The sequence below is a fragment of the Penicillium atrosanguineum genome, assembly GCF_028827265.1.
Source record: "Penicillium atrosanguineum strain IBT 20685 chromosome Unknown utg000002l_segment0_segment0, whole genome shotgun sequence".
NCBI classification, from domain to species: domain Eukaryota; kingdom Fungi; phylum Ascomycota; class Eurotiomycetes; order Eurotiales; family Aspergillaceae; genus Penicillium; species Penicillium atrosanguineum.
This window is the reverse complement of record NW_026623134.1, coordinates 1791702-1803555: the sequence shown is the minus strand read 5'-3', so window position 1 is coordinate 1803555 and position 11854 is coordinate 1791702. Positions and strand designations below refer to the sequence as shown.

The window sequence follows — 11854 nt, the reverse complement described above, 5'->3', positions numbered from 1 at the left end:
ACACGCTATTTGCTAAAGTATTATTATACAACATTGGTTTCCATTTACCAAGCGTCATCATGGGCTGCAGCCTGAGCCAACGCACTTTGGCATCGAGTCCAAACCTCCGAGAAATAGCTCGGAGAGGCATCCTCCGAGCGAGTGTGAATGTTCGGATCTGCCACCAGTAGACAGTGCATCAGTGAGTTAACAAGCGGCCCCTGAAGTACAATCGGGTTTTGTTCCCGGGCCATCATGGGCACCCACGCTGATAGGCAGTCTCGTGCCCGGAGCTCGTCGCCCAGATCTGCGTGGAGCTGGAACAGCTGGGCGTAGTCCTCTCGCGTGCGCCGAGCACCTTTCAGGGGTAGCTGTCGCCACAGACGCCAAAATCCATCGTAATCCTCCCATCGAAACTGGGTCACCATGAGTTTGCGAGCTTCGGGCGCGTCAAATGGAACCTCCGCGGCCGCCACGATCTTCGATAGCCGGGCCAGCTTTTGTCGCTGAGACTCAGTCCATCGTTTGCTGTTCATCGGCCGTGAAGCTGACTTGTGGGGTGGTGGCCCAGAAGAAGGGGTTGTAGGGATATCAACGACTTGATAAAGCATGTTGAACAATTTGTAATTGAGAATCGGGACGCCACGAAGGCTCAGGCGATCAAGAACCTGCAAGGCCAGTTCCATGTCCGATTCCGGGAGATACGGTGATGGTTGCTGGATGTTCTCCAGCCTCGGTGTCAGAAGGGCGGCAAGAATCTCAAAGGCGAGGTCGTCTGAAAGGTCGTGGCCACCGTTCAGAAGGCCGGAGAATGTGCTAAACAGCTCATCCTTGCTATACGCGGAGTGTTGCCGAGATACAGCGATCGAAAACAGATTCAAACGTAGATGGGTGATCTCCGGTTCCGCCATGCTCGGTGGCAAGCTGGCATACAGGAGCTGCAGAAAAAGTGTAGACTTTTGATCTTCAGGACCGGTCCCCAATTCATTCCGGGCGCTCTCATGAGGGAGTCCAACCAACAGTTTTAGCAAAGATTCAGTGCTCATATTTTTTCCTCGTGTTTTCTGCGAAGCGGACGTGGCAGCCAAAACATCAGACAAGCTCGATTCGCTAAAATTGTTGTGAGGCAACACATCTCGTTGAGCAGAATGAAGGTGCCGCTTCTGACCGCCAAGGCCGAAAGGAGAGCCACTGGTGGCCGGATATTGAGAAGCAGCAGTAGAATCTTTCTGTATATCTTGGAGTCGTTTCTTTTCAGCCCTTTCGAAAGTCTTTTCCCAAAGACCATCGAGATCGACCTCGGCTCGCTTCTCTTCCGTAAAGATCTGGACCACGACGCTGGTGCCCGTATCGACTTGACCAAATCCTTCAAAGCCTAGATCACTGAGCTCTGCCCTTGGGGCGTTCTTGTCTATCACACCCGCATTGACACAAATCCAGCCGGTGGTAATCCCATCGTCCTTCTCGTCAATGAATGCGCCGGCAGCGCTGGCAGCACGCGCACGCTTGGCCCTGCGACGAAGCTTGATCTTGAGCTCGTTGCGTCCCAACAAGCCATCCGCATAAGGGGAAAGCTTGTACGTGCTCCGCAACCAGCGGCAGAGGCGATCAGCAGAAACGTTTAAATGTTTCACACTGCGCGCTGTGCCAATGATCATGATAACATTAGCTCCCAGAGCGGCAGGGATTTCGAGGCCACGCAGGTCGTAAAGCTTCAGACTATCCAGACCAAGATCCTTGTATGTATATTCGACGAGGGTGGGGAGGATTTCAGGCGAATTTTCTGGTATCTCCGGGATGTGATCTCCAGATACTGGACGACTTTCGGTAGCGGGTGATTCTTCCTGGAGATACCAGGGAATGTGGGACGATACCGAGGAATCGCTTTCCAGTTCAGTGGATTTTTCTTCCACCGGCGACTCGTTGATCTCAGGGTATTGTGAGACAGGGGGGCGATCAGACCGCAACGAGCCTATCGCAGAGAAAGTTCTCGAGTTGAAGACGGGTCGAAGGGCGGAGGTAAATCGTGGCATAGGTACACCAGATACCGCAAGAAAAGACCTAAGTACCTCATGGCGACATGATTGGCACACGGCCCCTCGTAACACAGCTCTCATGGTGGTGTGATAATGTCGAGCTCAAAAAACCGGCGGAGCGCGATAATGATATCGGCGGTGTAAACAGTGCAAACAGATGAGTCAGCCTGAAAAAAGATTAACGGCGGGGCAAAAAGTTACAAATCGATGAGTTTCCTGTCTCTCACAGGCTCTTGAAGTCTTCTTTTTTTCTTGAAGTCTTGTCATTTGGATCCTCGCTCCAAGATGTCGATGGATCTGGATGCCCCCGTCTACATGACGGGCATGCAGCAGGACGAGCCCACCATCGCAACGTGAGTCCTTATCGCGGGGTTTTTTTTTTACTTGGGATTTTGGTTCGATACTAACTTTGGAGCAGTATTTTGTGTTGCAACTGCGGTGCCCCCATCGATGGAACCACCTCTGCCGGTGCACTTTGCAACGATTGCGTGAGGCTCACAGTCGACGTCTCTCAAGGCATTCAGCGCGAAGCCGTCATCCACTCTTGCAGAGACTGTGAAAGATGGCTGCAACCTCCCAACAGCTGGGTCGTTGCCAATCTCGAATCGAAGGAACTCCTGGCTATCTGTCTGCGCAAACTCACTGGTCTCAACAAAGTCCGCATCATCGACGCCAGTTTTATCTGGACCGAACCCCACTCTCGCCGTATTAAGGTCAAGATCACGATCCAACAGGAGGCCTTCGAGGGCACCATCGTCCAGCAAGCGTTTGAGGTTGAATACACAGTACACAATCAGCAGTGCACCGGTGAGATAGCCTCGTCGTCAATTTGGATTTTTCCCTCATTGTCGCCGCTTCCCCACTTCCTCATTGCATATCTAACAAAAATTCGCAGATTGCGCGAAAAGTTTCACGCACCATGCCTTCCGTGCAAGTGTTCAGGTTCGGCAGAAGGTGCCCCATAAGCGGACATTCTTGTACCTCGAGCAACTCATCCTAAAATCCGGCGCCCACAAGGACACCCTCAACATCAAAGAAGCGAAAAATGGACTCGACTTTTACTATGCCCACCGCAACCAGGCCGAGAAGATGATTGACTTCTTGTGCAGTGTTGCTCCCTGCCGTTATACCAAGAGCTCGACGCTAATCTCGAGTGACACCCACTCAGGTAACATTTCGAGATTCGGATTTACAAGAAAATTGAAACTAATATAAATATAGGTACTTCGTCATACAAGTTCAGCTTCAGTGTTGAGATTATCCCTATATGTCGTGACGATCTCGTTTCAATTCCGATCAAATTGGCTCGCCAGATAGGCAATATCTCTCCCCTGGCCATCTGCCACCGTGTCGGTACAGCGGTCAACATTATGGACCCTCAGACCCTTCAAACGGCTGAGATTCCCACCGGAGTTTACTGGCGCTCTCCGTTCAACTCTCTGGCCAATGTGACTGAGCTAAAAGAATTCATCATCATGGACATCGAGCCCCTCGGCAAGTCCAACGGCCGATACCATCTGGCTGAAGCTACGGTTGCTCGTGCCTCAGACCTTGGCTCTAATGACATCACATATTTCACGCGTACGCATCTCGGCGCTATTCTGCACGTCGGTGACTCTGTTCTCGGCTACCACCTGACAGACACCAACTTCAACGACCCCAACTTCGATGCCATCGAAGCCAGCTCCCAATATCGGGATACAATTCCAGACGTAATTCTGATTAAGAAGCACTATGCGCGCAAGAAGAAGCCGAAGAGCCGTGCCTGGCGCCTTCGCCGCATGGCTCGCGAGCACGAGGAGGAGGCTATGGCCGCTGCCTCTGCCCCTACCCAGAGCCGCAAGCAGGATCAGGAGCAGCAGCGCCTCGAAGCCGACTTTGAGATGTTCCTGCGCGATGTCGAGGAGGACCAGGAGCTGCGGGGCACGCTGGATCTGTACAAGAACCGGAATAAGGTGCAGCCCGGCGGTGATGATATGATGGACGAGGGTAGTGACAGTGACGACGAGGTGCCGAAGATCAACATGGATGAGTTGCTCGATGACTTTGATGAGTTGAACGTGAACGACCAATGAACTTTCCGCGATTGAAGTTGATATTGATATCTTTGACGATCATGGCTGGCGTTCATTTACTCTGTTTTTCGTGGGATCTACAAAAAAAAAAGTTCTAAAAGACATACATGTTTATAGCATGAATTGGATGCAAATATTTTCATCGTTATGGATATCAAAAGTAAATGTTTCGAGGTAATTCATACAACCACCACCTGGCAGTAAACAATCAGAAAATCTTTCCAAGCACCCGGCGGGTATCAGCATCATCTGTAACCCCTTTCTCGTCCTTCCGCTTAACAACATCGTTCTGCACAAAGCGCCTCCGCACCGGCGCAGGCTTCTCCGAAGCCTTCTTCGCCTTTGCATCCTCCGTTCCAGCACGGTCAGCCTCAGCCAGCTGCCTCTTCCTCTTCTCCTCATTCTTCCTAGCCATACCATCCGCAATTCTTCCAGCTTCAACACCAGACATGAAGACCTTTTCTTCTTTCTTGGCACGGGCATCTTCAATCCGCTGCCTGGCCTCTCTTTCCGATCTCTCACGCTGCACCTGTTCCATAAGGTCTGCCCATTTGAAACCCTTCAGATATTTCATATTCCAGACGTCGTCATGGTACCATCCACCCTTGCGACCCCCCACAATATGCGCATTCAGTGTCTCGGCGCAGATCTTGGCGGATTTTTTCTAGGTTTCGGTGTCAGTCTCGTTCCTTCATAGCGGTTATTGTCGGGACTCACCGATTGAAACTCAAGCCAGCCGTCATTGTAGAGTTGACGAGAGTTGGAGCGTCGGGTAGAGCCAGAGTTATTTGGCATTCGAGGACTGAGGAAAACCTTCGTGACTGGACCCAGATTCCTTTTCTCTATCATATTTTTTAAAGCGAAGGGCTTAAGATACGGCGGCAGCGAGGAGAGGTAGACGACTCCGGTCTTGTTCTTCTTAGACTCCTTAAGCGGTTTGGTGGAGAGTACTTTGACGGGCTTGGAAGGTTTCGTGGGGTCCAGGAGTGCGCCTCCGTCTTCGTCCTCATTCTCGTCCTCGTCGTTAGAGGCAGGCTGCGTAGCCTTTGATTGCTTGCTCTTCTTGCCTTTAACTTCTGCGCGATCCTCCTCCTCCTCATTGTCGTCATCTGCTGACTCGTCGTTGTCTGACTCGACACCGAAAAAGTCCTGGGTGTTTGTGGTCCGCCTGCGCTTCACGGCGCGGCCTTTGCTCTTCGCGACATTCTCCTCGGAATCGTAGCCACGATCGCTGGCTGACTCGTCGTCGCTTGGTGCGATATCGAGGAATTCGTTGTGCTTGCGAGTCGTCATTTTGTGTTGTGGTGAGACTGAAGTGGAGTGAAGAAGTCGGAAGTCTCCAACTTTTTTTTTGCGGCGAAAAAGGTGGTCCGTGCGCATCTCCGGGCCCGAACTACATACATACATTCATACCTTTGGTCCATTTCAATCCTTCATCTGTCTTGCAAGAGTCCATCTCAAGAATGTTTTGTCTATCCTGAATCTTTCCAATGTTTGTCCCAACACAAGCGTGTGGTGTTCTCACACTGTAGATCCAAATGAAGAACCAAAACTCGACCTACTTCAGATAGAAGCGAATCTCATTTGACAGTTGGCTGATACCTTCGATTGTAGAAAATACATTACGAATCAGCGAGTATTGATAGGTAAGTTCATCCGAATGTTAGCTTAACCTGGATTTCATAAAGCTGTCTACGAGAGCATACGAAGTGGTAGTCATAGTCTTGAAGAAATGGAATATATGTTCATCTTCGGTATCTCAACATAGCCATGGTAGCCCATCTATCGCTGAAAAAAAATAATAAGAGCCCAGATAGCTATCCACACAACGCCAAGGGGAATCAAAAGATGCCGAGACGCATCGGCCAACCAGAATGGTCTTATCGCCATATGCAGCGATCACAAACAAAGGGCAAGAAAATGGAATTGGATATGGAATCTCAGAGGTTCTGAAGTTCAGGTCTAAATGCCCAAAGACCATTTCAGTCGCTCATAAACAAAGAAACTGGTGGCCACCATCGGCACAACCTTCATGTAGCCAATAGTCAAACCGACCCAGAAACCGCGGAATCCTCGCTCCAGGTAGATCTTCTTGCCCGTTTCAACTAAGCCGAGACGACGGCCGTCACCAACTGCACCGCCGACTTGCATTCGTCGTCGGACCACTTCAAGTGGGTATGAGGATGTTTGGGATACCAGACCGGCAAGGGCACCGGAAGATAGCTCGGCTGTGGCGGTTAGTTGGGGGTGTCGGGAGCCCTTCTTTGGTTTGGATTCTGAGTCAGGGATGGTAGTGTATTGGGCGACGGAGGGGTGGCGAAGCCAGTCGCCTATCGTGTCGTGGGTGAGGAAGGACATGCCGGCGTAGGGAACCATGCCCAGAATGGTTGGGCCGAAGCCACGGTAGAAGTTGGCGAAGCCGGAGCGAGGCACTGCCTTGTTGACGGTTGAAGAAACGGATTCGGCGGCGGCAACGGTGGTTGAGGCGTGGGATGCGGCGCCTCTTGAGGGAGAGGTGATGCGTTCATTATAGATCTGGCGGCAGATATCCTTCAAGGAAGACCGTGAGGACTTTTTCGTTTCAAAGGCCAATCGCACTCGGACGAGCTCGAGTGGGTATGTGAAAAATACGGAGGTGATGCCGGCCATGCTGCCGGATACTAAGCGGCGGATAGAGGTTTCTTGGTCGGGGGAGGAGATGACGACTGCGCGAATCTGCTCGTAGGCGAGGAACTTGATAGCGGCGTAGGGGAAGATACGGAGAAGAGTTGCGGAGTGGCCTTTGAACAGGCCTCGGGACCCTTCAGAGCGCTTGATGTCGCGGATAGCGGCCACGAGACCTGCCAAGCTGCCGGTGTACTTGGCGAATTGAGGATTGGATGCCTGGAATAGAATCTTGACGCGATCGAGAGGCGCAACGACTGTTTTTGCCTGTATTCACATCCGATTAGTATCGGTCCAGGAGGCTCTTATGATTGCCGCGCACGTACCGCACAACCGGCCAATCCACCGGCTAGACCACTCCGTAATACATAGTCTAGACTGCGAGTCTTGACTACTGTGTTTGTTCCGCTGTCCTTCTGCTTCTCTGAATTGCTGCCGGTAGCAAGTTGTGCGCCCGCGCCGGTGGCAATGGGCCCCGAGGATCGCGATTGAGCGAGGTCACTCATCTGAGTGATAAGATTGCCGACTGGACTCGGGTATGTTTTAAAATGAGAGTTTGGAGCTATGACAGAACTCTGCGCATGTTATGAGAAACTGGTCGACAGGTGAGTCGAAGTTGTGCGGCCGAGGCGCACCGGGAGAGGGTCTGGGGAAGAACGGTGTTCCCTCGTGATCACTCGGCGATAATCTGGAAGAAAAGTTTCGGCCTACCGGAGGTTCCTCGGTACCCTGGACAGGCTGCGAAAGGGCGGCTTAGGGGAGATATATGGATTCTCCAAGTAATCCACGAGTGCTTCTATACAGAATTTGCGAAAATGGACAAGTAGAAACGTAAAAGAATGTTTTGTTCAAGTCGCAACTTTGACTCTGACGTCGATTTGACTACGGTTCGGCGTAAGAGCTGACATGCCGATACCAGCCGCACCCCGCGTGTAGCCGTGGGATTACCGTACGGATACGATGCGGGCCGGGATGGCGGGTAATCTCGTTGAACGAGTCCCGAGATGCCGATTTGTCAGCCTATATCCGCCTTGGTACTTTCTTTAACGGTTCTGCGGTAGTTAATGTCTATGTGCCATTTCTATTCAAGGTAAAAATAAACCCCCGACTCCTCCTGTGCAAATAAACGGTATACAGAAAGGAATCCGCGTAATAATGAGATAATGAAATTGTACAATCAGATTCGTGGTCGCGTGATGGCCCCGTTGGGTTATCCCCGTCCGCGCCGCGATCCGCGGCGGGTCAACGGCTTACCCCGGGTTGCCTTGGTCTCGCGCAAATCAGCGGCAGAGGATGCTCGCTTGCGTTTGAGGGGTCGGTCAGGGTCCACGTGAAGGTGGCCAAGGTCGGTCAGAGCAGTCGTGTTTCGCCAGCGCAGACAGCGGAGACGGTGCTCGTTGGTGTCCACGTAGGTCTTAGTGCGGGTAGTGACACGTTTGGTCGGCATCTCCTCGGATTCGGCCCTGTCGCGAGTCTCGTTTAGGTATTCCTGGCGATTCTGCATGTACTTGGTAATGACATCGCGTTGGCTTAAGAGTTCCTTCAGCAACTTGCACTCGCGGTTACCGCGCGGGTCGAGCCATTCGATGAGCTGCTCGACCATCTCCGCATCTTCGTAGTAGGCCCATTCCCGTGCGTTGGTGACGTGCGTAGGGCCTTCTTCGAGGCTCCTGCGCTCCGCGGGCGTAGTCTGGAAGTGTTTGTAGTACTGTTTGCGTTGCTCGTCGGTTAGATCAATGAAGCCCGAGACTTCCATTTCATCGGGACCCTGAACCCAGACCCGCCCGTTGGCATACTTCGCCTCGGCGGTGGAGCTAGTGGGCATGCCCTCGTAGGGCATAGCATTGCGCTCAAACCACCAGTATCGGTTGCAGAAACGGTCTAGGCCTAGACATTTCGTTCGTGGGCAGTCCGCCTCGCGCAGGTCGTTCTCGCATACTTCGATCTTCGCTTCGAAATCTTTTATGAGGGCCTTTTGTTCCTCGATCTTTTTCAGGACCTTCTGGTACGCCTTAGAACCCTTGGGCTGCTTCGCCAGTTGTTCCTTGCGTTCGCGCTCCACCTCCTGTCTGCGCTTACGCTCTAGGGCACGATCAATCCCACCACGTAGAGCTCGCGGCCGAGGAGTATCCTCATCCTCGGTATCCAGAGGCATTTCCGAGTCACCTTCGAGGCCGGTCATCTTGGAGTCATCCATACCATCCTCGAGCTCGGGAATAGGCGTGGGCGACTTTGCAACAGTGCCCTTTTCAGGCTCTGGTGCGAGCGCCTTCCGGTCTTGATGCAGCAGGCGGAGTTCAGCGAGTCTGGGGATGAAAGATTAGTATATAGGGATTCACAGTCAAGAAGAGATCAACTTACGCTGTCTTGCGTCCCTTCTGGTGCTCGATCTTCTCTTTGCGGAACTCCGTCATCTGATTACTGCATTCCTCTAGGTAGTTCTTGATAGCCTTGGTTTCCAAGCTCAGCATGCAGATCATTTGGAGAGCCTTGACCCGCAGATTAATATCGAGAGTGCGGTACTGCTCGCGCGCAGTCTTCTGAGTGGCAGGCATATCAAGAGGGGCGAGATGCTGTAAGATTTCATTGCAAATCTTCTCCGATCGGGGAAGAACAGAGAGCTGATGTAGGAGACCAACCATGACCATTTCCCAGCCACCATTGCGGAAGTCTCGCCGGCGAAGACGCTCAATCCAGCCGACTTTTTCGAGCATTTCCTCGGCGCGATGGATGCGCTCGTCTTCGGGCTCGTCCTCTTGGATGTTGGATTTGATCTCATTCGCCTCTTTTTTGGCTAGACTGCCCCGGGTGGTCATTCTCGTTGCCCTGGGCGCCGGCTCTTCCTCGCCCTCATCTTCCTCCGGCTCGTCTTCGTCTCCCTCCTCAGAATCATCTGAGTCGTCTGCAGGAAAATCGGGGAGAGAGACTTGAATTGCTCCACCATCCTTGCCTTCCGCGTTCACGAGCTTCTTCAAAATTGCGCAATGCAATTCCACAAATAGCTCACAGTCCATCTCCTCTGATGAAAAGCGCATAGCCTGGAGGAAATCATCAAAAGTGAACGAATCCAGCTTATAGACCTCACAGTAGACATTAAGAGTATTCCAGGTTTCCAGGAGCAATCCGACAGAATCGGGCTCCAGGTCGTCTGGCAGAAGGTCTTCGGTATCGTCGTCATCCGACTCGCCCAACTTCACGAACTTCAATGTGGGTCGAGGCTTTCTTTCATGAATAGGAGCCAGCTCCAGATCCTCCATAGGGTACCGAATCGGAGGAGGCGAAGGTGGCCGTGACTCGTTCTTGATAACAACCGATGGCGGATGCATCTTTTTATCGCCCGTCAGCGGTGGTTTGGACGGACGGAGAGGATTATGGGGCGTAAGGAACGAAGGGTTGCCGTTGAGGGATCGCTGGTACTCCTGATATTGCGCTTCACGGGACTTGGCCATTTCCTGCGCGGACATTTTGGACTTTTGACCCTTCACTGCGGGCTTCAGTTCAGGCAATTGTTGCGAAGAGAAAATCCCGAAGAAACCATCCTCGCCCGCTTTCTTCATTGCCTTCTTCTCAGCAATCTTGGCACCGTACTGCAGGTGCTTCGGGACCTCGGTGGAAATCTTGTACTCCTCCGCGATCGACGGCTTCACCAGCCAGGGTGCGCCAGTCCACGCCTCTCGAGTAACATTGTTCTTGATGAAGCCGCGAAGCATCAACTTGGTGAAAGCCTTTCGGTCCCGTGTGATGTGGTTTTGGTCCAGCAGGGCCTCTTCATTTGGTCGGTCTGAAACCTTTACTAGGTACCGGGCGAAGGCCGGAGTCTTGATGGTACCATCAGCGTATAGTTGTTCAGCAAAATTCGCCTTGTCCCTTATGGTCCCGTGTAGTCTGCTGTTATCTTCCAGCAGAATGAGAACGGCTTCTCCAGGGTAGAAGTCAGACTTGAATTCCTAATTCCTGTTAGCATCGATTAGGGACGAGTCAGGGCCGATGCAAGCGACTCACTTCGTAAATTTCGTCCACTGCAAATAAAATTATATGTTAGCCCGGTGTGGTTGACCATCTCGCGCAGAGAGAACATACCCAAGTTATCAACTCGAGAAACCGTCGAGAATTGGATTCGGCGCAAAATCGGCTCCTTCAAAGCCTCGGGGAAACTATTGTTGACCTCGCGTGATTCTTCCGTCTAAGACATCAATGAGCTCATGTCCAACCCCCAATACCACAATCGCGACATACCTCGCTCCGAAGTGCCTCGAAGAAGTTCATGCCTGAATGACCCGTGATCTCGCAGATGAATCGACGTTGCTTGTAGAAGTCCATCCGTTGAAGATATGGGTCATAGCTAGTGAAGACCTCGCTGGTTTCTGGGATAACCCAGACCTAGGACGGGAGTTAACTAACGATTCGTTCACGACGCGGATGGTAGATAGCGACATACCTCGGAGCTTTCATCTTCAATGACAGGCTGCGGGAGGTATGTAACGGGCTTTCGTTTGAACAGAACCTGAATTAAAGAATTGTCAGTCACAATTCTCTAGCCATCCGTACGGTTCCAGCTCCGGTGGCCTCCGCGGCCAAATCTCCAACAGGGTGGGTGTCGCATACCATTATCCTCTATAGACCGGGGGCACGCGCCAGTCTACCAGAGACTACAGCGGGCAAAATCGGACATGAAACGACTAAAGCATACGCGCATGAAGTTAGCCAAAGTAGTTCACCATGCGGAAAATTATCAGGCCATGACCGTGTCGAGCCAACAATGGTCGGAGATGAGGGCAATCCACGTAAGAGATGCTCCAGAAGAGGCCGCGCATGGTTCTCACACAGTCCTTCAAAGGGGTTGTGGTCGAAGCGACCCGAACCGGACATGGGTGCGGAGAGAGCAGGAGAGGCCTGCAGTCGGAGTCGCGGACTTACTGGGCAAACGCGTCTAATATAGTGCGGCGACAGTCGCAAACAATTTCGGGATTCCGAACGAAGAGATCGATGGTGGATGGTGGACGCGCAAGTCGCGTTGAAGGGCAAGGAAGGACAGGGGAGAAACAGAGGTAAAGTCAGAAAGTCAGAAAGCAGAAGCGGTAGATCAACCGCGACTCGGGG

The 11854-nt window shown here is 52.2% G+C and overlaps 5 protein-coding genes across 5 annotated transcripts; 1 reads left to right on the top strand and 4 right to left on the bottom strand.

Annotated features, from left to right (window-relative positions):
• Positions 1–44: 44 nt before the first annotated feature.
• N7443_002436 (RsfS/YbeB/iojap family protein) lies at positions 45–2012 on the bottom strand (the record flags this gene model as incomplete). Its single annotated transcript, XM_056882492.1, has 1 exon — positions 45–2012. The coding sequence occupies one exon, from the start codon at positions 2010–2012 to the stop codon at positions 45–47; it is 1968 nt and encodes a 655-aa protein (XP_056744333.1).
• Positions 2013–2300: 288 nt separating this feature from the next.
• N7443_002435 (ribosome-binding protein NMD3) lies at positions 2301–4090 on the top strand (the record flags this gene model as incomplete). The annotated part of the gene is made up of 4 exons (XM_056882491.1): positions 2301–2368; positions 2434–2822; positions 2911–3183; positions 3237–4090. The coding sequence occupies 4 exons, from the start codon at positions 2301–2303 to the stop codon at positions 4088–4090; spliced, it is 1584 nt and encodes a 527-aa protein (XP_056744332.1).
• Positions 4091–4298: 208 nt separating this feature from the next.
• On the bottom strand, positions 4299–5383 carry N7443_002434 (RNA-binding ATPase activator ESF2; the record flags this gene model as incomplete). Its single annotated transcript, XM_056882490.1, has 2 exons — positions 4299–4754; positions 4808–5383. The coding sequence occupies 2 exons, from the start codon at positions 5381–5383 to the stop codon at positions 4299–4301; spliced, it is 1032 nt and encodes a 343-aa protein (XP_056744331.1).
• A 669-nt stretch (positions 5384–6052) lies between these two features.
• On the bottom strand, positions 6053–7260 carry N7443_002433 (coenzyme A transporter; the record flags this gene model as incomplete). Its single annotated transcript, XM_056882489.1, has 2 exons — positions 6053–7021; positions 7081–7260. The coding sequence occupies 2 exons, from the start codon at positions 7258–7260 to the stop codon at positions 6053–6055; spliced, it is 1149 nt and encodes a 382-aa protein (XP_056744330.1).
• Positions 7261–7964: 704 nt separating this feature from the next.
• Positions 7965–11288, bottom strand: N7443_002432 (uncharacterized protein; the record flags this gene model as incomplete). The annotated part of the gene is made up of 6 exons (XM_056882488.1): positions 7965–9060; positions 9116–10701; positions 10757–10773; positions 10835–10937; positions 10991–11134; positions 11193–11288. Coding segments are annotated over 6 exons (3042 nt in total), but the record flags the coding sequence as incomplete, so codon positions are not given.
• Positions 11289–11854: the final 566 nt, after the last annotated feature.